This window comes from Aspergillus welwitschiae (genome assembly GCF_003344945.1).
Source record: "Aspergillus welwitschiae strain CBS 139.54b unplaced genomic scaffold BDQ94scaffold_18, whole genome shotgun sequence".
Classification (NCBI taxonomy): domain Eukaryota; kingdom Fungi; phylum Ascomycota; class Eurotiomycetes; order Eurotiales; family Aspergillaceae; genus Aspergillus; species Aspergillus welwitschiae.
In genome coordinates this window covers 278,831-306,082 of record NW_020798712.1, presented here as the reverse complement: position 1 = coordinate 306,082, position 27,252 = coordinate 278,831, and the positions used below count along the sequence as shown (strand labels likewise).

At 52.8% G+C, this 27,252-nt stretch overlaps 9 protein-coding genes across 9 annotated transcripts; 5 read left to right on the top strand and 4 right to left on the bottom strand.

The window, feature by feature from the left end:
* Positions 1–802: 802 nt before the first annotated feature.
* Positions 803–7,806, bottom strand: pksP (polyketide synthase alb1; the record flags this gene model as incomplete). The annotated part of the gene is made up of 5 exons (XM_026773293.1): positions 803–2,824; positions 2,884–3,639; positions 3,697–7,125; positions 7,178–7,469; positions 7,520–7,806. 5 exons carry the CDS (start codon positions 7,804–7,806, stop codon positions 1,130–1,132), a joined length of 6,459 nt encoding a protein of 2,152 aa, XP_026625714.1. The 3' UTR covers positions 803–1,129.
* A 388-nt stretch (positions 7,807–8,194) lies between these two features.
* Positions 8,195–8,548, top strand: BDQ94DRAFT_170913 (uncharacterized protein; the record flags this gene model as incomplete). Its single annotated transcript, XM_026771601.1, has 1 exon — positions 8,195–8,548. One exon carries the CDS (start codon positions 8,195–8,197, stop codon positions 8,546–8,548), a length of 354 nt encoding a protein of 117 aa, XP_026625713.1.
* Positions 8,549–8,952: 404 nt separating this feature from the next.
* Positions 8,953–9,887, top strand: BDQ94DRAFT_144826 (uncharacterized protein). Its single transcript, XM_026766529.1, has one exon. The coding sequence runs from the start codon at positions 9,035–9,037 to the stop codon at positions 9,224–9,226; it is 192 nt and encodes a 63-aa protein (XP_026625712.1). The 5' UTR covers positions 8,953–9,034; the 3' UTR covers positions 9,227–9,887.
* Positions 9,888–12,040: 2,153 nt separating this feature from the next.
* On the top strand, positions 12,041–15,946 carry BDQ94DRAFT_170912 (putative SH3 domain protein (Cyk3); the record flags this gene model as incomplete). The annotated part of the gene is made up of 1 exon (XM_026771600.1): positions 12,041–15,946. One exon carries the CDS (start codon positions 12,041–12,043, stop codon positions 15,944–15,946), a length of 3,906 nt encoding a protein of 1,301 aa, XP_026625711.1.
* BDQ94DRAFT_144821 (uncharacterized protein) lies at positions 15,729–16,752 on the bottom strand. The gene has a single exon (XM_026766528.1). The coding sequence runs from the start codon at positions 16,653–16,655 to the stop codon at positions 16,350–16,352; it is 306 nt and encodes a 101-aa protein (XP_026625710.1). The 5' UTR covers positions 16,656–16,752; the 3' UTR covers positions 15,729–16,349.
* Positions 16,638–18,183, bottom strand: BDQ94DRAFT_179119 (putative exopolyphosphatase). The gene has a single exon (XM_026773292.1). The coding sequence runs from the start codon at positions 18,136–18,138 to the stop codon at positions 16,717–16,719; it is 1,422 nt and encodes a 473-aa protein (XP_026625709.1). The 5' UTR covers positions 18,139–18,183; the 3' UTR covers positions 16,638–16,716.
* A 398-nt stretch (positions 18,184–18,581) lies between these two features.
* BDQ94DRAFT_170910 (1-aminocyclopropane-1-carboxylate deaminase/D-cysteine desulfhydrase) lies at positions 18,582–19,889 on the top strand (the record flags this gene model as incomplete). Its single annotated transcript, XM_026771599.1, has 1 exon — positions 18,582–19,889. The coding sequence occupies one exon, from the start codon at positions 18,582–18,584 to the stop codon at positions 19,887–19,889; it is 1,308 nt and encodes a 435-aa protein (XP_026625708.1).
* Positions 19,890–20,286: 397 nt separating this feature from the next.
* On the bottom strand, positions 20,287–26,446 carry BDQ94DRAFT_179115 (putative PHD transcription factor (Rum1)). Its single transcript, XM_026773291.1, has 5 exons — positions 25,595–26,446; positions 24,565–25,480; positions 24,417–24,511; positions 21,697–24,368; positions 20,287–21,641 (listed from the first exon to the last, which is right to left on the bottom strand). Exons 1-5 carry the CDS (start codon positions 25,958–25,960, stop codon positions 20,516–20,518), a joined length of 5,175 nt encoding a protein of 1,724 aa, XP_026625707.1. The 5' UTR covers positions 25,961–26,446; the 3' UTR covers positions 20,287–20,515.
* On the top strand, positions 25,818–27,109 carry BDQ94DRAFT_144812 (uncharacterized protein). The gene is made up of 2 exons (XM_026766527.1): positions 25,818–26,072; positions 26,347–27,109. Exons 1-2 carry the CDS (start codon positions 25,976–25,978, stop codon positions 26,451–26,453), a joined length of 204 nt encoding a protein of 67 aa, XP_026625706.1. The 5' UTR covers positions 25,818–25,975; the 3' UTR covers positions 26,454–27,109.
* The last annotated feature ends 143 nt before the right edge of the window (positions 27,110–27,252 follow it).

Genomic DNA, 27,252 nt, shown 5'->3' with positions numbered 1-27,252 from the left:
GATCCGTCAGTCCATCAGCCAACCACCAACCGACCCAGACGCCACTCATCAATCGACGTTCGACCTCCCTCGTATTCGCCTCCTTGCATACATCCATGCATACATACCTATTTCGGCTCTGCATCAGGTTCTCTTTCCCTGTTCATACTACTCCCTGCCTATCTATCCTATCTACCACCCCCCGCCTCCCTATCTACCTGCTCCATCAAACTTACCCGACCACTACAGCATACCGTGCATATACCTCACCGATCTCATCCCGATTACCGAATAATCCTCCAAATCAGCTTCATCTTGTCTCTCTTCCTCCCTTCCCATCATGTATGTAGGTGCGGAGTGAATGTCCACCATATGCATCTTCTTACTCAGTATTTACGCGCTGCTAAGTCCTGGTCTTGTTCTGTCCCTCCCAGGAGTGACTAGATTGGGTTACAGTGCATTAGAAGTTCAACCAGATAACCAATCAACCCAATGAAACATACAAACAAATTCGTTCCCACCATCCTCTTTAGTCTCCTATCCATGCTCACATGCATACTGTGCATGCTATGCATTCATCCCGGTATGAGATGGAATAGATGGATTACCTTGCATTCATCGGGACGTTTCTTTGTTTCCTATCGCCGATTGCGGTGCCAGTGTTGTTGGGGTTCTAGTCACCATCCAAACTTGCAGAGGTTTTGTATTATCGGTTAGTCTAGGTTATGGGAGATGTGAGACTCCCGATTTTCCATTCTACGAGTGCTCTACTCTATCACAACTTGGGCATGGGCACTGGTTTGATATGACTTTTTTTCGTATTGGCATTCTATCATAAATCAAGTAACATAGGTACGTAGATGAGACATATCAACTAACTCCGATAAGGATGTAGCAAATGACATGAGGGGTTCGTATATCACATCGTTCGTCTTTTTCATCAACATCATCACTTCACTCCAAGGGACCCGGAACCAGGTAGACCATTAGCACCACGGAATTCGCCGATTGCAATCACAACAATAGTGTGCTTGAATCCTGAGGGGGTACAACACCAGCATTAGTGGATTATTATGCGAGTTCCATTAATAGGATGGTAGTGTTGTCAGTCCTAGCGGGAGTCTTGGAGGAAGGCGTAATGCATAACAATTTAATTGGCCATGGCGTTGCCAATGAACGAGCCCAATTCTTTAGCCTTGGGTCCCAGAGTCATGGTGAAATGATTCGCACCCTCTATCACAGTGATTCCACCGACGTTTTGGGGCCCGACGAGTGTGTCCCACTTGTTGGGTCCCATGTCGGTCCGGTTCTTGAGGAGCCAGACCATCTCTCTCGTGTCCGGCTTGCCGTCCGGGTCCGGCTCGGGCCACGGGTCATCCGGCTTGCTGCAGATACCGTCCTTGGCCCAGACCATGAATGTCTTGGGCATCTTCTTGGCCCACTTCGGATCGTCAAAGGGGAGTGGGACGGCCTTGTAGGTATCGAGGGAATCAATGAAGGCCAGGAAATGAGGGAGCAACCAGGCCGGGGGAGCCTTGTTGCCTTCACCAAAGAGACCCATTGAGTTGATGAAACCGTACAGCCGAGTGGGCAACTTCTCTAAGCCAATGGGGAAGGGCGAGTCAAGAAGAAGCAATCGGTCAACCTGTTCGCCCTCTTCGAGGATCAGGTAGCGAGCGGCATCATAGGCGCAAATACCACCTGCAGACCATCCACCGAAGTTGTACGGGCCCTTGGGCTGTCTGCGGCGGATCTCGGCCAGATAGGGGAATGTCATCTCAGCAAGGGGATACTTGAGCTTCTCTGGAGTCTTCATATACGGGCAGTTCAACCCGTAGACACACACGTCCGGGGACACTCCGGGAATGGTTGCATACGATGTTGCGGAGCCAGAACCATCAGGGAACAGGAACAGGGTCTTGGTCGCGGTTTTCGGGTTTCCTTGCAACAGAATGGAGGTTGATCGAGGGTGCGGGCTCGCCCGGGCCATGATGGTAGAGTTTGCGTTGGGGACAGGCTCCTTCAATATGGGCGCGGACACGGGTGCGGGTACGGGAGCAGGCGCTGGCGCTGGCGCAGGAGCTGCCTTGGGTTTGAGGCCCAATGCATCCTCCACGTCATTCAGAGTTTGATTCTCGATAAAGAACTCGCCCGGAAGATCCAGATCCAATGTCTCACGGATCCTACCAAGCACCGTAAGCGAAAGCAGAGAGTCCATCCCCATCTCTCCCAAGTTCTCATCGTCCTTCAGCTCCTCCTCCGTAACACCAATCTCATCGGCCAAAATGGCGCGAATCTCCTTTATCGTAGCATGCTGCTCGACCTGCGTAACCTTCTCATTTGGTGGTGAGCTGACAGGGGACCCAGCACTGGACTCGTCTGTTGAAGAGCCACCATTGAAGGAGCTACTAGACTCTGGGTCACTGGTGGACCCATCGCTGGCTTCTCCCTGGCTCATTGGGGCCAAGAACTGCTTGAAGTCTTTCACGGTCGGCTGGTCGATGAAGATGGAGGATTCGAGGTCGATATCCAGCTCTTCACGATACCTGCCCGTGACCGTCAACGAAAGAAGGGAGTCCACACCGTAGTCTGCGAAGACCAGATCATCCGTAATCTCGGATTCAGAGAGACCCACTTCCTCTGCGAGGATGGCAAGTGCCCGTTTGACCAAGCTTGGGGCGCTGGGCTTAGCAGCAGGCTTCGCCGGGGCCGGGGCGCTAGAACGACTCTTGCTGGCAGCAGCAGGGGCCGCCTTCTGAGCGCTGGCGGCTGGTCTGGCGGGGCCCTTCGAAGCCCCAACTGGAGGTAGGACCGTATCGAGAATCTTGCGTGATAAGGCTTGGAACTGTGACACCAATGATTAGCACCTTGAACCTTCTGCAACTGAGCGCGGGCCGAACTCACCTTGACTGCACCATACACCGCAACGATATCATCCCCATCGAAAACGTAGACATCACCAGCCCAGATGGAGTCTTTCCAAGGCTGCATTCTAACATAAGTCCTGTAGGTGACATCAGGCGAGAACTTCTTCAAACAACGCATGGAGTCCCATCCGTGATTGACAAAGACCTGGTTCTTGGAATCGGTTGCATCGCTTGCGTTCATGATGAACCCAGACAGGTGTCCAAAACTGTCAATCCAGAACGGGTTTCGGTGGAAATTGCCTTGTGGTGCTTGGAACTTGACGCGTGCAGTCGCTTCGTGCTGTTCACTGTCAAGAATAACCTCGCGAATGGACTTGAAGTTGTCGTCATAATCAACCAAGGCAGCGAAGAGTTTGTAAACCATGCCTCTACCAAGACGGTGAGCGTCACCATTTTCGGCGATATCATGCAGTCGGTCAATGCTCCTCTTGACAAGGTAGGAAACTCGTTTCCATTCCGCCTCCGCAGCAGCGCAGTCAAAGAATCGGACAGTGCAAGTTGCGTGGTCAGCCGTCTTCTTCCCCTCCGCAGTGACTGAATATATCTGAAGGGTTGTCTTCTTCTCCGCCCAATCCGCTGTCGCAGATACTCTAAAGAGCTGCTGTCCGCCTTTCGCAATCAGTGGTCGTGGCACTGTGACCTCACACACATCCAGTCCAAGTCCATCGTACTCAGGCTTGTACTTTTTGATGAGATACTCTGCAAGCGTTTGAGAGATGTCGGCATATAGTGACTATATCCTGATTAGTACGAATCTTAACGCAGTCGTTGGGCAAGAGCGGTAACTTACTGAGGGACACAAAGCAGTACCGTTGACCTTATGGCCTTGAATGACGCGGTTGAGCTCGGGATCAGCAATGTCGTTCTCTATCACGACTGTAGCTGTTGCTCCATCACTTCGAGTCTCAATGACCTTCTGAGCCGCGGTTGTCAGGTACTCATGCTGTGGCCCTGCCGCTACTGTCGCAACTGGAGCGCCCTTGCTCAGGCAGAAGTTGTTGGTATAGGGAATCCAGTAGTTCTTGAGATCCCACTTGTAGGATGGGAGGCGGAGGACCTGGAGAGAGGAGCTAAAGTCCTGGTGATATTGCTTCCAGTTGATATCAATACCCGCCAGATGAAGGCTCGCAAGGCTGTTCGAAAGGACCTTCCAGGTATCTTCTTCGCGGCGTAGAGATGCAACCGTTGTAACTTGCGGTCCAAGAGTTGCTTTGATCATTCCAGAGCAAATGGTATGTGAGCCGATCTCAACCCACAGAGTCTTGTCATTGGTCAGCTTCGCATGCCTCGTAGCCTCCACGCCGCCAAGGAAGTTGACCGTCTTTCTGCAATGATCGCGCAGGTACTTGGGGCCGAGACACTCCCAGTTAGCATCGGTGATCACTTCCCCGAACAGGGCTGAGACGAAAGGTGTTGTCGGCTTGTGGAAGGTGACACCTTGGGCAATATCTTCGAAGGCCTCCAAGATAGGATCAACCTGAGAGGAATGGAACGCGTAAGGAACCTTGAGCTTGGTTGACTTCAAACCCTCTGTGGAGCATTTCTGAGCCAACTCGTCGATATCAGCGACAAGGCCGCTGACGACAGTCTCCGCAGGTGCGTTAACACAAGAGACTTCGTGGAGCTCGTCTCTGAGGAAATGTTTGACCTCTGCCAGGGACGCCTTGATGGCCAGCATCGAATGTGTCCCAATCTTGCATTCCTTCGTCAGCAACTGAGCACGCCGGCCACACAGATAGATTGTATCGCTGGTGGATAGAACACCGGCCGTGTTAAGGGCTGCATAGTCTCCAAGACTGTGTCCGATGATAAAGGCCGGCTTCACACCCAGAGCAGTCCAGTAATTTACTAGAGCCATTTGTACACAGGTAGTTCCCACTTGTACCACGACAGGGCTAAGTTCTTCGACAGCCACGCTTCCATCGACAAGAGGAAGGATAGAAGGAAGGCCCTGGCTTCTTGCGATGCAGTCAAAATGCTCAATGGTGGTTCGGAATTGGAAACAACTGCGGTAGAGTTCCTTGCCCATTCCGGAGTATTGGGCTCCTTGGCCGGTGAAGACGAAACCAATACCAGGAGCCGTTGAGGGAACTGGGGTATATGTCTCACGGTGCAAAGCACCATGCAGCGAGTCACGCAGTGATTGTAGGTTCGCTCCAACCGCAGTGACACGGAAGGGATGGTGGATACGGCGTGCGGTGGTCGTGTACGCCAGGTTTGGAAGGAATTCAGTCTCTTTCACACCAAAGGACTTGCCCTGAGAGTCAATGTACTTCACCAGAGCTTCGACGTTGTTCTTCAATGCAGACTGGGATCTTGCTGACACGGAGACCAAATGGAACGACCTGGGGTCCTGCCCTTGGCGTTCCGGTATGGGAGCATCTTCCAGTAGAAGAGCAGTGTTACCACCAGCAGCAGAAAAGTTGTTGACGAAAGTTCGCCGCTTTCCTGAAGCTGGCCGATTCCAGGGAGTGGGTTGGAAGGCGATATGAACATTGCGCTTCGCCAAGTCTGTCGGGAAATTGGAATTGATCTTGGTCTTGATACCACAATGAGGAGGAATCATGTTCTCTCTCATCATTAGGAGGACCTTGACAAGAGCAGTCACTCCTGATGCGGATTCACCGTGTCCAATGTTTGCCTTGGCAGAACCGATATGAAGCGATTGACCGGGACCCCGGCGGTAGTCTGGTGCGAAGACGTCAAGAACGGACTGCATTTCGACTGCATCACCTGCTTGAGTTCCAGTGCCATGCATTTCCACGTAGCTCACGTCCTTAGGGTCGATATTCGCATCATTGAGCAGCTTGTTGAAGATGAATGCTTGCGCGCCAACATGGGGACGAGTGATTGACACGGCCTCCGCCGAGTGGTTGGTGTAAGCACCGTTGATGACGGCCAGGATCGGGTCGTTGTCGGCCTCGGCATCTTCAAGCCGCTTCAAAACGATGCTTCCAACTCCGTCCGCTCTACAGTAGCCGTCGGCGCCGTCATCAAAGGTGTTACAGTTGCCAGTGGTGGACAGGAAATGGCCCCGATCCAGACCGGCGTGGTTGTCAGGGTTGGTCAGAATGTTCACACCTCCAGTGATGGCGGCATCGCAGTCATTTCTCCAGATCGAATTGCAAGCCATGTGGATAGCAGCAAGACTAGACGAGCACGCTGTGTCAACGCTCACACTGGGGCCGCTAAATTTGAAGTAGTAGTTTATCCGACCCGGCGTAAATGCTCGGTTACCGCCAGGGATGAAATAGGTATCAATGTCCTGGCCGCTGTTGATCTCACGGTAGTCGTCACTGGTCATTCCGTAGAAAATACCCACACGGTCCCTCTGCGTCGATGGAGAGCTATCCGGGATGAAGCCAGCCATCTCGAGAGCCTCGTACGCTGTAAGCAACGCAAGACGTTGTGCAGGATCTGCTTGGAGTGCTTCCCGAGGCGACATGTTGAAGAATCGGGGGTCAAACAGGCCGGGTTCGTTGATCCAGCAACCGTAAGCCACTTTGCTTGTGTTTCTCTTTGACCCGGTCATGTCGACGTGGGCATCAACGTCCCAACGGTCTGCGGGGACTTTGCGATGTACGTCGAGTCCTTTGTACAGGAGGTTCCAGAAGCTCTCCGTACCATCCGAGTCAGGAAATCTTCCAGACATACCAATGATAGCAATCTTTGAATTTTCTGCCTTGCCAGTAAGGTTCCGCATTTCTGGGTTCGTCGCGATCTCTCCTACCCCAGTCTCCAAGCTGATGCTCACACCGGCCTTCTTGAGGACTGTGAACAAACTTTGAGTGGCGCTACTCGAGATCGGAAACAATTTGCAAGAGTGGTTTGTGCCGGTCTTGCAGACTGATGTGCAGGACTCCGTGACCTTGTCCCAGCATAGTCGTCGTAGGAGTATCTCCTCCAGTGCGACCTTGAAGAGATCTTTGATGGACTTGGCCTTGATCGGCTTTCCAGTGTTACTGGAGATGATAGGAATAACGGGTGAACAGCCGGTCAGTCCCTCTAGAGCAGAGGACTGCTGCAGGATACGTTCGATATCCTTATCATCATACAGATGTGGCGCATGGTACGGGCCATGAATAGGGGCCTTCACTGGCTTGTAATTCTTGGAAATGCAGGTCTCGACGAATTCATCAAGTACCGTAGGTGGTGCGCTGACAGTAACGCCATTAGAGCTTACCGCGCTGATATACGGTTTCGAAGAAGGCGGAGTAGCCTGCATCTGTCAGCATCCCACAATGTGGGGGTTTAAAGTTGGAAGAGCACACCTTCTTACTACTGTACTCGTCGATCAGGTGGCTAGCCTCTGCTTCACTGATTCCAGAAACCAACGCTGACCAGCATGTTGACTCGGAATCGGCGGAGTCCACCAGTTCTCGAACTCGAAAAACGCAGATTCCCAGTCGCAGTGCAATTACAACCGATTCCACTGCAGCTGGAATAAGCTCTCCAACATTTCTGGCGCAACTTACAGCCGTGCAGCTCAGAACACCAGTGCACAGGCCAACAAGATGGCTGTTGGAGGGTGTAGGGTAGTCATGTCCAAGATCCCCGTAAAAGCTGAAGGCTGGTCAGACTTGTCAAGTATAGATGGTAACTCATTGACTTACTGAATGAAACAACCCAATTGGTAGATGCATGTCAATGCACTCTCCAGGACAGGGCTAGGACCTGATTCACGACTCCTGGAAAGGAGATCAACGATGCTCGTGAAGCGTGGGAAGAGCTTCCGATGAGACGGCGGGAGCTTCGCGATCTCTTGACGGATTGCATGGAAGCATTGCTGGAAAAAGGACTGGACAATGGTACTATTCTTCGCTTGGAGCAGACGGCGTAGGCCAGCTTCGATGTCGCTGGTCTGGTCTCCAAAAAGGTACACACGAGATGGACCCTCCATGTTTGCGGAAGATGTCTATTGATCGGTCAATCGCCGTTGTCAGACCAAAGTCCATCTGGCCTTCCACATCCATGTCGATGAGACGCACACTTTATACACATGTAGATTTAAGGCCCCCATAGCTAGGTGGGGGAGGGTGTCTCAACTACGGCATGCGCTGAACTGGTTAAGGTGCATTCCATGGCGCATCTAGGGGGGCGATTGTAAAGAGTTGAACTTAGCAGAGCAGCTCAATTGGGTTGCATTGCAACACATGCAGCGAATCGTGATGTTACAATTAGTTGACAGGCACTAAATTGTTCTGGTGAGCTTCCAGTAGTATCCTTCAGTTTCCGCTTCTGGGGATCCTTCGCATACTGACAGGGACTTGCTGTGAATGGACACAACCATGGCGGTGGATCAGGAGCACACCATCTGGGCACTCTGTGGAGTTACCCTGTTTGGAAATTCTAGACTTGAGACTCTGGTCCATGAGGCCGACATCCTGTGGGGCTACCTCAACCGTCAGGCCACAACGTTTATCAAGGGGATATCGGTGTCTCAACCCCTGCTTCTGGTGGTAATCGAACAACTAGGCAGCCGTGTTCTGGAGATGCATCAAGGGACGGCGTTGCGATGGCGAGCAGCGTCCGTTTGGCTAGGGGGGAAGGAGTCCTACAGAGGAAAGTCGTCGCCGCCCCATTTGGCGACGATCAGCAGGTTGCAGCGAGCACGTGACAAACGACAAAGAAGTCTGGGGTGAAGATTCCCCTGACATCTTTCCTCCCTAGGCATGAGACACAAAATTCCACGGGCCAGGCCGAAGGATTTCTCGCTTCGCCGATGATATCGGTGGGAAAGACGCAGAAAGACGCATGCCGAAAGACCAGGCAGTCAAGATCCGTGCCCTGCTGCCCTGCATGTACCTTGCGTTTCCTACCAACGAGATCCCCCGAAGTGTATGTTGGCTTATTCAACTTCCGAAACTCGGACAAACTAGTCAGCGAACGATGTCTGGAGAAACAAGGTTATTGTTGCTGGAATGTAGTCGGTGGAGTAGTAGTGGTGACATGACATGCTCGAAGCAGCCTGACCGACGGATCATTCTTCCTGCCATATCTACCCGGTTCTCGAGCATGGCCGGTTCATTTGCCTTGCTAGGGATATGAACTGTTTTAGTTCACGGCTTGTTCAGTATCCTGCAGGTTCGACTCGACTCTGCACTCCTTCCCCTGGTTTGAAACCCTGCATGATGCTCGAATATATAATCAACATGCTGAGTACCATTTGGCTAGTACTGAGTAGTTTAACTGGCAGAGCTCTTGCACACCGTGCTCGGACGGCTCTGATGGCAGGGCTCGAGGGGTTTGTGTTGAATCAGGATCGTCTCAAATTTGCTTCAGCCACCGAACCTTCCATTCGAGTGGCGGGTCATGCTTGACATGTGTCCCACAAATGTCAAGGTTCAATAATTCGCCCGAATAACCAAACTAGAACTTTAACCTCCGAGAATGTGTGATTCTAGACAGGTATTTGAGGGCGCTCTCGAGGCGTCGCATTGATAAGGTTCATAAGCCGTGCTGCCACCCTGCGTTCCACTCGTGCCATTGCGGTCCAAATTTGGTCTGAGTTGGCATTTTCATAAGTATTCCTAGAGGTTAGTCAATCTTACACACCATCAGCAACTTTCAAGCCTATTGCCATCCCTCATTACGGTCAGCATGGTCAGGCTAGATAGCTGAAAATGGGCTGTTTGCAGAAGAAGCCAATGCAGGAAGTATGAACCAAGAGGCGGTATCCCTATGATCTGGTAGTGAGACATTGCCAAGCCTCTCCCGAAAAGCCTCGCAGTGGGTTTGTCAAGCGTTCTTAGTCATAGGAGCAATGGTTTGCTCAAGGATCATGTGTGGTCCGATAAATATAGTGCATATCCCTCGGCTTCGGAAACCCTTAACAATGGAGGATAATCCCAAACATGTCTCAGCAAAGGATACAGAAGATAACGTAGGCCTATCTAGCAGGTTCAGATGTATTTGTCAGCTCTCTGATTTCCTGGAATATCATGTCACGTTATGGTCCACGAGACTATCAGCTTACAATCCTCCGTACGCAGGAGCGAGCAAACACAATCGACAAAAACGCTTGCTGTCAATAAGAAGTAGCACACAAGCCATCTGGTACCAGCCATCCCGGATACGGGTCTCAATAAGGTTACTTGGCGTGAGCCTCTCGTGAACCTTGGTGGTTCTGTTGTCGACGCTGCAGAGACTTTTCCGAACCGCGTACCCTTCCACCCATACTTCCGAAGGAAGAACTTCTTTGGTCGGATACTTGTGCCAGTAAGCATCATGAGACCTGGACTATGAGTTTATGTCACACAATAGAAGACAAATTTCGCTGTACAGTATTGATTGTAGACAAGCGCAATCTAATGCTCGGTTGAGAAAACTGGCAGGTGATTTACTAGACTAGCGTGTTCCAGGTTGGGTGGTAAACTTGTGGGTGGCACGTGTATCCTCGAGCCTGGCTGGAATGGCAGCCTTCCATCTTACTCCGCTGCTACAGTAGTACTAGCAGAGATAACTTGAATGAATATAGAATACAGTAAATGATTGACTGTAATGAAGAGAATGGTATGGACGAAATTGGTGCCACATGGAAATGGTTAGCATCTCGTTCCCTTGCTACTTACTGCACCATTGAATGTATGCTACACATCATTATAGTATATATATCTACTAACTGACAATTATTCCGAGATCTGGACACTACGGCCGATGATAAACTGCGTAGATAGCGGCATTGAGGCAGTACACGACTAGTGCTGGTACGTTGCCCGCTAAAGATCTAGCGAGTAATAGACTGAAGTCGCTTCCAATGACTTGTATCGAGTAAAGGAATTCTAGACAGGACAACCAGGATACGACAGTAAACTTCGTCGGCCGGTCAATCAGTTCCTCGGAAATGCGATGCACACAGTATCGGCCATCATTACCCCGGCCAAGCAAGGGGCCGCGGCAGCTGACCAGTTGAGTTGGAGGGATTTTGGCCACATACCAGGGGATGATGCCTTTGGAGTCCTCGTCTCGACACGTTAGATTTAAAAGGAACTTAGCCGACTTAGCCGTGTATATAGAGAGAGAGAGTGGCTCAACCGTTGCAATAAGTATGGTAGATCTGTGAGCTGAGTGACAAACGGATTAGCTATCATGAAGAATCCCATCGAAAGTGAAAACACAAGGAGACTCAGATACTATATAGTACCTCAACTGTTTCGCAGGCGAGTAAACTATGGTTTGATTTCTCATAAGTTCCACGCTGGTTCCCCTTTGATGTGGGTACAAAGTTGTGAACTGCACCACAAGTATTAATCTATAGATGAAACAGGACTTGATTGGCAACCCAGGGATGAATATTTTCTGGGTGATACGGCGGGTAGCGGAGGTACAACCATGGATCCTCACCTGGGGGGAGGGGGGACCCCTAGTAGCCACAAGCGGAGTACCTTGGGGCTTCGTATGACCATGGTTGATTCGAATGAGCTCGTTTATTGGTATGTTGAACCGACATCTTTCCGCGACGTGAGTTACAAAGGGAGAGAGATAGCTATAACCTCCAGAGAGAAGAGGGTAGTCACTGGTTAGTAGCAAAGGGACTGTGCGTAATAAGCTTATCGATAAGAGAGGAACTAGTCCCGAAACGGAGCCCACGTAAACACCAAAACATCGATCGGGCCTCACCGTCCAGTTTCCCTTCAGTTCCAAGTCCATCTCTCGCTCTCTCGTTCTCTCTTCCTTTCTCCCCCCCTTCCTAGCTCTCCTCCATTCACTAAACTAACCAAGTTCCCCCCTCCCTCCCCCAAATCCCCCTCCCTTTAACCTAAAGCGTGTCGCATCCCACGCTGAACCTTCCCCCCCCTCCCTTCGTCGCGTTCCGGCGTGCTACTCTTCCCTTGTTTTTGTTTTTCCTTTCTTGCCATGTGTTGGTCTACAGCTCCGTTACCCGGTCCTTAATGCTTCCGTTATTGTCTCTCGTTCAGCGACGGTGCGCTTGTAGCTATATTCGCCCTTTGACTTTTCTACCCCGTTGATACTTCGATCGGAACCTGATACTTGCATCATATCAATCTTCTGACACGTCAATTGCATCTCCGATCGTTTCCCGCCCCCCCAGCAATCTGACGTCCGCTCTGGCTAGCATTCAACGGTGGTAGTAGTCGATCCCGGTCCGCTCGTGCTCGGTCACTTCAGCCGCAATGGCCCCCGCCGCACCGCAGCTCCCGACCAGATTCCCTTGCTGGTGTCGGGCAATATACTCATGGGGCGGAGAAACAAAACGCGATCTGGGATTCGTGGAGGGCGACCTTATCGAGTGTCTGAATGCTGGTGATGGCCAATGGTGGATGGGCCGATTGCGGCGTGACAGGCGCATGATGGGGTTGTTTCCCTCCAATTTCGTCGAAGTTCTCAGGGAAGATTTCGTACCAGTTCAACGATCAACGAGCCCTATGCTACCACCTGCCTCCTCGCCGATCACGAATCCAACCTCGGCTCCTAAGAAACAAAAGACAGTCTTCCGAAAGCCATTCCAAGCCCACAAAGAAGCTCTTGCGCCTTCGGGTGAGCTATCCCGGAGCTCGACCTCTTCATCGCCAGTGACCAGCACGATTCCGCAAACTCCACCCCGAGATGGCAGTCTTTCCTCGCGGAAGGTGAAGCCGCTACGCACCCCAACAACCGCTGTAAAGCATCAGAGCTCTTTGTCGAGGCCCGTATCCCGGTCTAGGCCTTTGTCCCGTGCGATGTCCCCGCATCCTCCAGCCGAACCAGATCCCCAACTTTCGTCCACCCTTCCTGGGACATACATGGCCCGGTCAAGACCTCCCTCTCGCGGAGTGTCGCCCATTCCGCCAGACCCAGAACTCCACCTTCCTTCCATGCCATCTGTGCAAAGTGCACCACGCCCCGGACCTGCTCCTCGTGCAGTATCACCAGCTCCTCCGCCAACCATCGATTACCAGCTTCCATCTCTCCCCCCTATGGAAGTTGCAATCCAGAGGCCTGCGTCTCGTGCAGTGTCCCCATACCCGCCTGATGACCAAGACCTTATGCCTCCTCAGGTTCCGAGGCACAGTATATCTCTGCACCGGCCTTCCTCACGCGAGATATCTCCACTTCAGCTGCACGAGAGAGAAGACTCGCCGCCCCCGCCACCCCCACCACCACACAGAGTTGCTGTCAATCGCCAGCCGTCCATCGAGCCACACGTGCCCACACGTCTGGACATGAATGATCGTTTTGTTACAATATCACGGACGCCATCGCCGGCTGCCCACTCCGAAGGCCGTGGACACACCCCGTCGCCCCTTCGTGATGCGATGGAAGACGTGATGACTTCATTGGAGGATATGGGACTTCCTCGAGGCGGACAGTCGCCGTCGCCGCAGCCGATGTTCAACAACCCGTGGTCACCGGACGCGTATGATAGCTTCCGTGAGACTCGGCCCGCGCAGACCTCCCGTCGGCCACTAACCTCTCTGGGATTCGATGGAGACAAGGAGTACCAATATCATGGCAGTCAGACTCACAGAAACAGCGTCTATGCACATGATCCCTACATGGACGGTCCGCCACAACTGAACAACTACGTACAGAGGATGGAGAGTCGACTTCGGGAGATGCAGGAGCAGAGCCAAAGGGAGGCCGAGGAGGATGCGCAACCCTCTGATGAGGAAGCCCCACCGCCTCCCCCAAGAAACGTACCCTACCATGCCCGGCATAACTCGATCCCCGCTCAGTACCCGTTGGTGAGAGGACGAAGATCCGGCCAAGACCTCCGTGGGGACTTGCTCAATCGGACGTATACAAATAAGTCCAGCACGACAAACTCTTCGAGTGGGGTGCACAGTACGAGTACGACACAGACGGGCAGCACTGAGAGGACCAGTCAAAGCATCATGAGTGGTCCCTCGGCCGGTGGATTCAGTGCAACGAGTGCGGGTAGTTATGCCAGGAGAGGTACCACTCCAGCCGAGAGACCAAACACGGCAGTCGACACGTTTCGCTCGAGAGGCTTCAGCGATGTCTCCCGGGTGGCAAGGCCCGAAACCCCGTTAACCGGTATATCGTACCATTCCAGCCATAATACTTCTCGGCAAGGTGCGTCGTCTGCCATACCGTGGTCGTCCGGTGAAGGCGGCGCAGAAGAGCCGACCGCCGTGTTTGGGGGCCTTTCCACACCGAAGGCCAAGAAGCCCGGGTTCTTCAAAAAGATTTTCGAGTCAGCGAAGACGGGTGCTGCCAACGCGAGGAGCAGCATCGCAGTCGGGCACAACGGTGGATCTTCGTCCCCCACCAAAGGCAGAGGAATCTCGCCAATCCGTGCTCTGCAATCCAGCCGGGACTCTGCCCGCGACATGGGGCCTGGCACCAGCGCCATTGATTGGGTGCAAGTCCGCCGCGATGTGAACCGCGCGAGCTCGCCCAGTCGAAACGAGAGAATCGAGAGGGCCGAAAGATGCCAAATGATGGACCATCCTGTGATCTATTCGGTGGAGGAACTTTACGAGACGGCGGAAGGTGATGAAAGTATTGACGGCTTGCCGATCAGTGAGCCAACCAACTTTGCCAATGCCAACTTGAATCTTGTGGACAAGAGCGCGCGTTTTGTCAACAGTCTTCCCCCAATGACGAATCCGGCGAGCTTAGCGCATGGGTATGTCTGCCGACCTTATAAGAGTGATGTCCAGAGGCTGCGCGCCATCTTTACTTGGGTGAGCGAGAAGATCGCCTGGGATGACCCGGTTGAGGAGATCGGCATTGATTTGCGGCGGGTGCTGCAGACGAAAAGAGGCAGCCCCCAAGAAGTGGCTTTCCTGGTCAAGGAGATGTGTGCGGCGGTCGGTCTCCATGCTGAAGCGATCAATGGGTTCCTCAAAAGCCCTGGGGAGATGTTTGACCTGGACGGCCTCTCGCGACCCAACCATTGGTGGAACTCGGTGCTTGTGGATGGCGAATGGCGCATCATGGACTGTTCGCTTGCCAGCCCTACGAATCCCCGACGGAATCAATTCGTCACCAATAACACTTCCGTGGCCGAAAGCTGGTATTTCCTGGCACGACCCTTGGAGATTTGCTATACGCATGTTCCTCTTGCTCCTGAGGAGCAGCACATCTGCCCGCCTATTTCGCCGGACGTTCTACTGACGCTGCCGGCGGCCTGTCCGCCATATTTCAAGCTGAATATGCAGTTCCCCGATTTTGATACCAGTATCATCCGGATTGACGGCTTGGAAGTCATGCAGATCCGTCTTTCGGTGCCCCCGGACGTGGAATGTGCGGCCGAGGTGGAAGCCCCAGCGTTTGCCCGTGACGCCGATGGTGATTTCTTCGAAAGCGGCGAAGTTGTGCGCAAGCGCGCGCTGGTGCAGCCCGACTGGGTCAGCGGACAGAAGCGGATTACGGTCAAAGCCATCCTGCCCGGCGACGAAGGACAGGGCACAGTCAAGGTGTACGCCGGCAAGAAGGGATTGATGCACTCCAGTCGCGATATTCCCCATCCGTTGGCTCTCGCCCTTCCCATGCTCCACAGCAGTGAGAACCCGCCGTACGACTTTGTGCTGCGCCATCCGACCCCTCACGCTCAGCGACATGATCTCTACATCATGCAGCCGCAGTGCGCGAAATTGGCGGTCAACAACACCTTTGTTTTTGCTGTCCGCCAACATCCGGCCTCCCCGGCTTTGTCGTCCGGCAGTAATGAGGCTGGCGTCAGTGGGCGTGTCTCACCGTCGGTCTTTACCCGGCCTGCCAGCGCATTAAGTATGGTTTCCAGTTCCGCGGGCGGTTCAACGGTGTCCGGGGTGTCCAACGAGTTTTCTGCCTCGACGTCGGCCATTTCATCCGGCCGGTCGATGTCCGGACGTGAAAAGCCGGCCAAGCTGGCAATTCAGTCTCCATCAGGCAAGATTCTGCGTCTGACGCGGAAGCCCGAGCATATGCTCAGCCCCCACACAGGCACGCACGCCTTCACCGATGCGCCGGCGGACGGCAGCGTATGGGAGACGGTGATCAAGATTGGCGAACGCGGCGTCTGGCGAGGACTGGTACTAGCCGACCGGGTTGCACGCTGGTGTGTCTTTTGCGAATGGGAGTGTTACTGACCGAATCCCGAACTGCCGGGCTTGCATTTGGGAACTTTTGCCAAACAAACGCGACTGTAATCTAATCTTTTATTTATGTTTTACATCTATGGAGACTCCTTCATCGACATATGTCTAATTGACAGCATTGCATCCGGTCCGGGACTGGCATCTGTACCAGGACATCATCATCATCATCAAGGGGCAGCAGGACGTGATCTACCCCTACATGTTACTACCATCATATTGAGGCGTTTCCGGAAAGACCATGATGGCGCCGGTGTTATTCTTCTTATCCTTTTCTCTTTCTGCTTGACTGTTTGAACAAATTTATCTCATGTTTTTTATGCATTATGGTTTTCTGAGTTATGGGGCATCATGTCTGATGATATGGCTGTTTGGGGATTTATTCAATTGCAATGAACTAACTACTGCTACGATCTAGAAGCATGACTAGACTCGGTTGGTGCTGTGAATGAGGTTGGGAAGCATTGAAGTTGGAATCTTTATTTGGCTTCAATTGAGTTTGAGTTGTATTGTACTTATTATGAGTTGTCTTGTGCCTGATTGTTGCAGTCTCGCATTCGCCCATTGGCCATTGTCCATCATCAATCAAACGATCAGTCAATGCTGATAAGGATAGATATGGAACCAGATCTGAGTTCACTGACATGGCTGAAGGAAAGCAAGCATGTATAATTATACAGGTGGCCCAATTATACCCACCCATATATTCACAAAACCTATATACCCAAAGGAGATATAGAATAGTTAACTAAGTAAATCCAAGGTTACAAAGACTTCACAGCCTCCCTAATCAAGGGGGCCACCTGTTTTCGACTCTTCGTGACATCCTCCTGCACCCAGATCCATTTCCTCCACGGCTGGTCGTCATCTTTCTCCCACTTTACATCTCCCAACTCACTGCTCTTACTCTCCTCATCTCCATCCAACACCGTCCACTTCTCCAACCCTAACTGCACTCCCGCCTGCTCCTCAAATACTTCCACTCCACGCACACCATCTTCACGCGCACACACCAACAACTCCCGACAAAAATTCCCCTCCGCACCACTAAACGCCGTCATGACCATCACCACATCCAACTCCTCCCTCGTCGCATATTCCACCACAGCGTCGAGGAGCTTATCCGCCCCGCCCGCTTTTCGCTCCAACCACGGCAATGATCGCACCATCGAACAGATCCCAATCTTCACCTCCTGAGAAGAAGAAGATGAGGGTTTCTCGCTCCACTCCTTATAATCCCTCTCCAACACCTCCGGAACAGTCAACAAATCCAAACTCCCCTGCTTCGCAGCCAGCACTTCCTCGTAGAACTTATTATGATCCCATGGCTTCCCAGCCCCATCTCCATCTCGATTCGAAATCGCATTAATCTTCGATCTCAGAAAACTATACGCAAGCGTATCCGAGTCCGTGACTTTCTCCTTGGCGGTGAAGTTCGCCGTATCGATGAGAATAGCGCTCATGGCTAGCTTGGCTAGTTGGAGTTCTGACGATAGCTCCGAAGGGCTGGAGGTGGTGGAGGAAGTGCGCCGCCAGCGGTCCATTTTATCCAGCATGTTGACTACGAGCGAGGTGCATGATCCGGCGGGTTGGAGGAGGAAGGGCTGGTCTGGGTCGGTGATTGGGGCCAGGAAGTGTTCGTCGACGTGGTGGTCGATGCAGCCGAGGACGGTGAAGGTGAGGTTGGGAAGGGCGGCGAGGGAGCCTTGGCCTCGGGGTTGGTTGGGGGAGCGGATGGGGAGGGCGTTCCAGTCGACGAGGACGGCGTCGGCGGTTAATTGATTATCATTGTGGTTGTAGTCTTGGAGGTGAGTTGCAAAGTCGGAGACGGTGAGGATGTGTTCTTGGAGAAGGGGACCGGCGGACTCGGGCGTGTCGGACCATGTTTCTTCGTCTGGGACTGGGGGGTGCGTGGAGAGCCAGAGTGATTTAATGAATTCGGGACGCAGACGGCGCAGTTCAGGGCCTGCCGGGACAGTAGGTAGGTTGATTAGAGGGACGTGAGGCCGGGGATGGGCAAAGGAGGCATAGACAATGGCGGAGATGATGGAATCGAGGTCGGCGGAGGGGTTGCCGATGACGTAGATGGGGCTTTCGGCGCGCGAGAGTCGGCCGGCGAGGAAGCGGTGGTGGGTTTGGAGGGCTTTGGCGAGGAATTGGAAGAGACTGTGCTCAGAAGGAGGCATCTTGACAGATTAGTAGGGAGAGATTGCAGTGGGAATTGAGTTGGATGGTTGTTTTTTGGAGTCGAAAATAAAAGATGAGGGGATAGTTCCCAATCGGGGAATCTCCGCCGCGGAGAGGCAGAACCTCACCGCCTATGGCATCATCTTTAACATCCACCCCATCTATATCATATCATTGCTATCACTTGGACATCATCTACATTGCATCTCCTCGAATAGAATTACTTTGCCTTTTTGTGTCTATCTGCTGTGAGTCAATTCCACTCTTGATTCATGGGTACCCACATACTAACCCTCCAGATACTACACTCCAACCTTCCCGATATATACTTCTCCGCACCACCTCCACTCTCATTTTAGACTCACAACATCACACTCAACATCATATTATCACTCCCCCTACCACTCAATCGCACAAGTACCACTAGCATACAGCAACTACAATGATCCCCCTCCCCACCCCCTTCTCCCAAATCCCCCGATACCCCCTCCTCTACTCCACCCCATCTCCCATCCACCCTCTTCCAACCCTAACCAGAACCCTCCTCCAATCCCCAACCCCCAAGACCAACCCCAATACCGGTATAAACATAACCCTCCACCTGAAACGCGAAGACCACGCCTCGCCTCTAACCTCCAGCGGTAACAAATACCGCAAACTCGAGTACCTAATACCCGACATTCTCTCACCAACACCCAAATACGGCTCTCTAGCACCAGGACCTGACCACGGCACTCTCACCACCCCACCACAACCACAACCACCAAAGAAGACAGAAAAAGAAGTAACTCTAGTAACAGAAGGCGCCCTCCAAAGCAATCATACCATCCAAGTAACCAGCATCGCGAACCACCTGAACCTCTCACGGCCCGTGATTATCCTTCACAAGGCCACGGGGGGTGGATACGCCCAGGCAACAGATAAGAGTCTCTTCGAGAGAACGGGAAATGTGCAGATAGCGAAGCTATTAGGGGCTGATGTGAGGGTGTTGGACTCGGCGACTGTTTCAACATCTACAAGTAAAGAAGAAAAGGAAGAAGAAGATGGAGTCCACTCCATCCTCACGACCCTCCAAAATGAAGGCAAAAATCCCTACTGGATCCCCTCAGGAGCAAGTCTTCACCCATTAGGTGGATTGGGGTACGCAAGATGCGCATTCGAGATTGCATTGCAGGAGAAACAACCGCAATCACTGTCACAACCAGAGGGTTCAAACCTCGGCAGATTCGACTACATCTTCCTCGCCTGCGGCAGCGGCAGCACCCACGGCGGGCTCATCGCCGGTCTGAAACTTCTCGAGAAACAAGAAACCACCACCACCACTTCCCTCCCGCCCCGGAAAATCATAGGCATCCTCACATCCCCGACCCGCTCACGCAGCTACCACGAAAACAGAGTATTACAGTTTGCGCGACAAGCGGGAAGACTCATCGGGCTTGAAGATGTGGAGAGGGAGATAACCATGCAGGATGTGCATATTGATGAGCGGTTTGCGGGCACGGCGTATGGAGAAGTGGATGACGCGACGAGGGACATGATGCGGTTGATGGCAAGAGAGGAAGCGGTGTTGTTGGATCCGGTGTATACGGGGAAGGTGGCGAGGGGGATGGCGCATTGGGTGAGGGAGGGGGAGATTTCCAGGGATTGGGTTGCGCGAGGGGGATGGGAAGGGGAGGGAGGTAATGTTAATGTGTTGATGGTACATACGGGGGGACAGTCTGCTTTGAGTGCGTATGCAGATGTTGTGTAGATGTAGATTATTGGAGCCAGCTGGCACATACTTAATGAAGATGGAGTGGAGAGGAATAGGGGTCTACTGTATTGAACGATTGTTGGTTAATGTCACATCGAACGCGCTCATCGAGCGACTGACTAATAGATAAAAATACTGGAGAAAGAGCAAAGACAGCAGTATACATTGGCCTGAGAAAACGAAAGCCACCCTTGGAAGAAGGAACAGTGAAATCAGACACAGACACTATCAGATATGAATAGAGAGAAGACAGGAAAACACCTCGCAATGCGGAGACGGAACTAGCCAGGTCTCCGTTGTCTTCGTACACCGAATTCGTACAAATCGCAACAAGAAATTTTTAAACAGGATCAAACATCCCATCCTAGAGAATCGAAGAAGATGTAAAGAGCAAAACAGCTGGCATCCCAGTAAACAACACCGTTAACAATCCAGAAACAACACAAAGCCACCAGCAAGTCTTGAAACGCCGCAGAATGCCGTGTCATGCAACGTTAAAAGGTTAAAGAAAAAGAGGACTGTTTGAGAAAGAGAAATTCCGGACATCCCCATGAACCCACTAAACATACTATCGGTCTAGTTGGTCGAGAAATAATTTGGACTATTAGTAGCAAAAGGTTCGATCAAAGCTCATCAGCATGGTCGTCAGCCTCGGCATGGCCGTTGGTGTCTCCGTTCAATTTAGGGTCAGGCGAGTCTGCGTCAGGCAAGCCATCAGAGTCATCACCGTTGCTCACATCGAGAACCTCAAGCGCTTCATTGGCGTGCGTGTTCTCCATCAGCTCCGGTTCAGGTTCTTGTTCCGGATCCTGATCTTGGTTCGTCAGATCGGCAAACACATCATCGAGATTCTGGCGAGGACTGCTGTCGAAAGGATCACGGCTGTCCACATCCACTCCAGGAGGCGCGTCGGTGTGGTCTCGAGTATATCGAGGAGAGCTGAAGAGGGACGTGTCCAATCCCTGGTGCGGTAGCGTGGGAGAACGTGGAGGGAACGACGGTGAGTCGGCCGAAACATGAGGTAAGAAAGCAGAGGATCCTGGTGCAAACGCCGGGGTAGAGTCGGTGGCAGGAAGTGAGTAGTTGGCGGAGAAAGGATACGGCGGGTTTTGAGCATCGGCCATTGGCGTCAACGTAGGACCACTGCGGCCCGAATCCGAATTCGAGCCGTCGCCTGGGGGCTGGAGTATGGAAGGCCGACCAGTCTGAGATTCGATCGACTTGCGCTTGGCAAAGTTGGGCTGCTTAGTGCGGAGGTGAGGAGGCAGGTCTTCAGGCCGTTCCACGCCGAGCTGGGCCATGATCTTCTGCTGCTTCGTGGGACGAGGCTTCCGAGTGGAAAGCGACTGTTCCAGGATCGGCGGAGGCTCGGGCGCAACAGGCGCCCATTTGTGGATCTCCTGTCGGAAGAAATTCGTCTCATATGCCAGGAGAACCTCCGCACCCTCGATTTTCCGCAGATAGAAGATCAACGTGGGAACCTCCTCCGTAGTGGTGCAAGCAGCGTTGGTGAAACTGTGCAAAAAGTCCCGGAAGGTTGTGGCTTGGTTGATGATATTGTCCAAGATCTCCTCCTCGTCGGGTTGGAAAGGCAGACCAGGAATCTCAGCCTGCCATTCCAGGAGATCCTCCAACTTGGGCCGGGCAGCATCGCGAGGAATCTTCTGGCGCCAATCGCAGATCGGGCACGTGTATTTGTCGAACTCCTTGACCTTGCCCCTTGCGATCTTCAAACACTTGCCGTGGTACCTGCACATAAAGTTAGCATGAGATTCTCCTAAAAAAACAACACCAACAAACTTACCATTCATGACAAACCTCACACTCGATCATCATGCCAGCTTCCGAGTGTCTGCAGATGCAAAATACATCCCGTTTCCGCGATTTCCCACCACCCCACATACTAGGAGTGCTGGTGCTTTCCAGCAAACCATCAGGGGTATTGTCTCGCGATGCCGGTTCCACAGGCGGCCGACAGCGATCTTCCAGATCGAAGCAGTATGAATTGCGCTTCTCGACATACTCCATATGTGACTTCAGGATGTGCAGCGGGGCATTCGCCTTGCCAAACAATTTTTTGCCTTTCCTCATCCAATCCTCATGACGCTTTTGCTCACGCTCCAGGTCAATCGCACCAGTAGGCCGGCTATTCAGTTCCTCCAGAGAATCCATGAGCTCCCGGACTTCCTTGTACTTGGGGCGGTTGCGAAAATCCTGATCCCGGCTCCGGTCATACAGACTCTGGATCCTGCGCTGCGCTTCGCGTTGTTTGGTCAAGATTGCATCTACAGATGCCAGGGTATCAGGGGACACTGGGAACCGGGATGCTTGCGCAGACAAGGCCTCGAGTTGCTGGTAGTGAACGGCTTCTACGGACATCAACTCCTTGGCTTTTGCTTCCCAGGCCTCACCGTGGCGACACAGATCCTTGAAGTGGAGCAGGTGGTCGTTGGTCTCCGATAATCCTAGTTGCTCGCCGGCCTGGATGATCTCCTGGCACTCCTTCAAGGTCAGGTACCGATCCCGTTTGCGACGCGCTTCCTCGTTCCATTTCATTTGCCGGAGTATGTGTTCTAGTCCCTCAACCTCGGGTATATCCACGTTGAAATTGCGCGCGGATTCCACCAGATCCTCGACTTCCTGGACCGATCGGATGTTGGGGTTCATGAGGGCAACGTTAACGTCCTGGCGGAATTTCTCGATCTCGCGGGTCTTCTCTTCCAGAGCCGCCATCTGTGGACAGTCGAACGACAGTTTATCAGCCTCTGCAAGAAGGGCGTAGATGTTTTCTACTCTGCGAACTTCACGATCACGTTCTTCCAGCTGCGCAGCTTTAGAAGTCCCCTTGCGCCACGCCTTCTCGTTCTTCCTCCGGTTCTGCTGCTTCCGGGTAATGTAATTGGTTGCTTCTTCAACCCATTTATCGCAACGCTGGACGAAAGCCGCGAGATCTTGGAGACCAGGCAAATGGTATGGGATTTTCTCACCTTCATTAAGTAGGTTATGAAGGACCTTCAATTGGGGCTTCGGCTCGTCTTCCAGCATTTTGTCGAGCTTTTCTCCCCAGGCCTCCGGGATCCTGGCGCGTTCCTGGACCTTCAGTACCAAGGCCTTCAAGGCATCATCACCTATTCGATAGCGCAGCGTGTGGTCCGGGCCAGTTAACCTTTGTGTTAGCGGTTCGCCACAGCAATCATACGTTTCCACGTGGGGCAGGCACACTGTCTTCCCAGTCTTATGGCATCGGAACTGCGTTAGATAAGTATAGGCCTTGCAATACTGGCACTGATAATCATCCTCGGGCAGGTCTTCCTCCTCAACCACAAACTTGAGTTGACATGTCCCCGTAGCTGCAGGGTCTTCAGTATACAGGGTGCAGTTGTGCGGAGCCAGCTCCCGATGCCGGGTGGCGAATATCGCTCGATCACTCAATTCCCGTGCGCAGGTACGCTGGAGTGCAGGCGCCAACCACTTGGCCGTGGTGATAGATGAATCACGAGCTGCAGCCGTCAAAAGGAGCTCGTCATGGGAGAAGCACGGGTGTCGACGGAAATCCTGGAGGCGCTGCACCCCCATAGCACCCCAGGGTTCCCAATCTGCGGGCGCAAAGTTGACAGCCTCGTTAAAGTTGAAGCCATGGTTGAACCCGGCATGGTATGCTTGCGGGAAGGTGATCACAAACTGACCCGCCCGTTGATCCAATGCATACACCCGTACACCGGCCTTTCTTAGCTGATCCGGGGGCATTAGCGTGACTAACTGGAACAGAAGGTCAGGTTGGCCCTCGAACAGCTCCGGCACCGCCTGTCGCATGGCCTCCTCAAACGCCTCGGCATCCGCCCCAGGAATTCCGTACCACGTCTTGGTGGCACCAAAATGCTGGTAATTGGCCGAATAAGCATAATGGTCTTCATTGTGCCAGCAGAACGTCGAGAAGCACATGCCAACATAAACCCAAGGGACAGTCATGCCGGAGATGTCAGACTTGATATGGCGGAACAGGGAGTCTCCGTGGAAAGGCATGACGTTCAGATTCCAAGGATCAACCGAGTAGGGGTCCAGCGGATTCCGTTCAATGGTGGGAAAGCCACTTCCATGTGTAGTTGAATGGATATCCGCACCGTACTCGACCTCGACCGTCTCCGTCAAGCTCTCAACCAGTCGCCAGAACTCACGCTCAACATCATCCTCAGATTCCCGTCGGTGGGTATTGAGCACGGGGTCGAAAGGCATCTTGGAGGCGAAGTAATTTTTCTTGAAGTTGTTCGCTTTCTCTTGGAACTGCTTGAGCGAATACACGCCGCCCTCTTCGAAGCCAAATTCGCCGGTACCGACCAGGCATTTCGGGCAATGCCAGTCATACTCAGGGACCGTGGTCAGGGGTGGATCGAGACAAGATTTGTGGTACCCATGATCACAACTATCGCACACGAGAATCGACGAGCGTTCCTCCGACTTGCCACAAATCTCGCATTTCTGGCTGCAGTTAGCACCGAGATAATACAATAATGGAGGATATCATACATCGCCAGTCTTCCGGTGGTCGCTCTTGCGTTGCCGAGGCGGCGCAGGACGCAGGAGGCTCATATGCGAACCCGAGACCGTGGGCAGGGGTGCATCTGATCAAAAGTGGTTAGACAGCGAAAATGTTATGAGAGAATAGACAACATACCCTTGCGAAGTCGCTTGCTCCGTCGACCATTGGCATCAACTTCACCGTTCTCAGCGTGCGATGCACTCTCGTGGCTGATCGCGCGCTTCATTGGCGGAACCGCATGGCCATTGGAAGCGGCGCTTGGGTTGGCCGGATGCTCAGCGACACTCTTCGGAGTGAGAGAGCCATTGTCTGCTTCGCGCTTCACGGCGGGGCCACTATTCACAGCCACAAAAGAGGGTGACCGATTGACAGCGGTGAAGCCACTCGAGCCGGCGTTCACCGGTGTGAATCCAGACGCAATCGGCCGAGCAGGCTCGACGGGCGGTGTGGGCTTCTCTGGAGTGGCCTCGACCTCCTTTGCTGCACTTGGAGGCGCAACTGGATTGCTCGGTGCGGGTTGAGGTGTGGCCGATGGCGTAGCGCTGTCAAGTGATACGGGCTTTTTGGGCATTGGGGAGTGGTTCGGGGACGGTGTGTAAGGACCGCCCTGTTCCAGCTCCAATTGTTGCTGAACCCCGGGTTTGGCCACACGCAGATACTCTTCGTATGGCTGGAGCCATCTTTGATATGAATTCTTGAGCGAGGTGGAGAGGGAGGACATGATTTTGCCACTGTAGCCCAGGTCGCGCCCAATCTCGGCCCATTTCTTCATCTTGCAGACTTGATCAAAGCCACCGCGGACCTCCACCGCCTTTTTCAATTTGTATAGATCCAGCGGACGTTTGTCGACGCTCGGAAATCGGTTGAGGTTGGTGCCATGTTGCTTGTGAAACTTGGCCAATTGATCGAGGTAGTTCAAGTTTGCACGAGTTCCTGAGTCCGCGTCAGAACTGGGCTGCGGAGCTCCACCGGCAGCTTGCTTGGCTGAGCGCGGGGGCATACCTCCTTCAACCGAGTTGAGCTCTTGTCGACGGGTTTTGAAATGGAATCGCTAGAAAACGCGTTGGTCAGCCTTAGCCCCCCACAGGATATTCCAGACTGGAGTCACTGCGGCTCCGTGTTTGCTCCGCACTAAGCAAACAAGACCGCAGGGACACTCGCATACCTCTGTATCTATAGCAAACGGCGGTTGCCAGTTCTCGGGCGGAATGATCCGGCAAATTCCATATTTCTTCCCCTCCGGCGCGATCTTGCGGATGTATGCCTCGGGATCCTTGAACTCCTCCTCTGTCGGGCGAAAGGTCGGGGCCTCTTGTAGTCCATGGGGACGCACTCGTGTACTCGGTTCGCGAGGGGCATTGGGTTGTCCACGGCGCTCGACGGTGGACAAGTCGAGGGGTTCGGACCTGCGAGCGCTCAAGGGAACATTATGAGAATGCGATGGGTGAGTGCTGGATGATCGAGTGGGTTGGCGACTCGTTGAAGGCTGCAAGCCTGTAGAGGCGCCTCCAGCAGAGGCCGGAGCCACCATTTCTTAGGGGCGACAATGGAATCGAGGCGAGAGAGAATTTGCGCGTGGTTTACCGCGGACGGAAGGGGGCCAGCATCCGATGCGAAAAACACATGGAGGAGGGCCAGATCAACTAAGAAATGGAGTTTAGTGTCGAGAACCGACGATAAGACAGCTGGTGAGGTAGGATGAAGGAAGAAAAAGAAATAGAAGAAGAAGGTAGGGCCGAAGGATGGGGGGGAGGAGGGATGGGAAGATAGCGAGGGAGGTGAAATTGATGATGATAGAGCAAAAGGGCCGCCAGCTAGCAGATGGACTGTCACAGGGCAGGCCGAGATGAACTCGGGAGGGCTAGTGTGGAGAATCTCGGAACAGGAACAAGGATAAAAGAAGAGTAACGTGCTCACCCCAAGTAAAAGAAGAGAAAGCCGGTCAGCAGAGAGTGGGAGGAGGGAAGAAGAGGGATGAGAAGAGAAGGGATCGGGGGGGAGGATGGAATTCAAGAGTCCCGTAGCAGGGGTGTTTTCCGTAGGGTAGGGAAATAGTAGTAGGGAAGTAGGAGGTTTAGTTTAGAAAATGGGGGTTGAGATTTAGCAGTCGTGACGATTGGAGGGAATTGACCGTAGCCGGAAGTAGTCCTAGTATGGTAGTTCGCAGGGAAGCCACTTGGAGCCAAACCAAGTCGTAGTTGATGGGGCACAGCTTGGGCTTGGAGCTGACTAAATGACAATCATAGATGAAGAATGATCGTCTAGATAGTCAGCCTAGTCTGGTTATCGAGGTGTAAGTAAGTAGTAGTAGTAGTTGTAGTAGTAGATAGATAGGAAGTAGTATCCAGAAGGAAGTTGTTCCTATCCACAACTTTCCCCCGTCCCGTCAGACCTGGACTGGAGAAAAGAGGACCACCACCCCAAGTGGATCGGCAACTGAAGAAAAACAATCAGATCCCGAATCCGTCTGGAGTAAAATAAGAAGGAATGGATGGAACGGAAACTAGAGGAAATATGCTAAGGGGAAGAAGGTGTGCAGAAAAAGGGAAAAAGATAGGAGAGGGAAAATAGAAAGGATAAATTGAGACAAATGGAAGGGGAAAAAAAAAGCAAATGGGTGAGAAAAAAAAAAGGAACGTACTTCGTAGGAAGTTAAGAAGCAGCAGCAAGTCAAGCCAAGTCCATCCGTCAGAGAGACAGCGAGAAATGGAAATCGTCCTCGATCCATGATTTGCATCTGGATGGTCGGGCCTCAGGCAGCAAAAGAAAAAAGGGTAGCGAATACAACAAAAGCGGTAATCAGACCTCCCCAAACAGGATAGG

Excerpts from the sequence above, each read along its gene's own strand:
- BDQ94DRAFT_144826 (XM_026766529.1), top strand. The coding sequence starts at position 9,035 with ATGATGCTCGAATATATAATCAACATGCTGAGTACCATTTGGCTAGTA.
- BDQ94DRAFT_144821 (XM_026766528.1), bottom strand. The coding sequence starts at position 16,655 with ATGGGTGGGTATAATTGGGCCACCTGTATAATTATACATGCTTGCTTT.
- BDQ94DRAFT_179119 (XM_026773292.1), bottom strand. The coding sequence starts at position 18,138 with ATGCCTCCTTCTGAGCACAGTCTCTTCCAATTCCTCGCCAAAGCCCTC.
- BDQ94DRAFT_179115 (XM_026773291.1), bottom strand. The coding sequence starts at position 25,960 with ATGGTGGCTCCGGCCTCTGCTGGAGGCGCCTCTACAGGCTTGCAGCCT. Across the intron at positions 24,512-24,564 it reads GAGCAAGCGACTTCGCAAGG|ATGCACCCCTGCCCACGGTC; the intron begins GTATGTTGTCTA and ends ACTTTTGATCAG. Across the intron at positions 24,369-24,416 it reads ACCACCGGAAGACTGGCGAT|AAATGCGAGATTTGTGGCAA; the intron begins GTATGATATCCT and ends AACTGCAGCCAG.
- BDQ94DRAFT_144812 (XM_026766527.1), top strand. The coding sequence starts at position 25,976 with ATGGAATCGAGGCGAGAGAGAATTTGCGCGTGGTTTACCGCGGACGGA. Across the intron at positions 26,073-26,346 it reads ATGGAGGAGGGCCAGATCAA|CCCAAGTAAAAGAAGAGAAA; the intron begins CTAAGAAATGGA and ends TAACGTGCTCAC.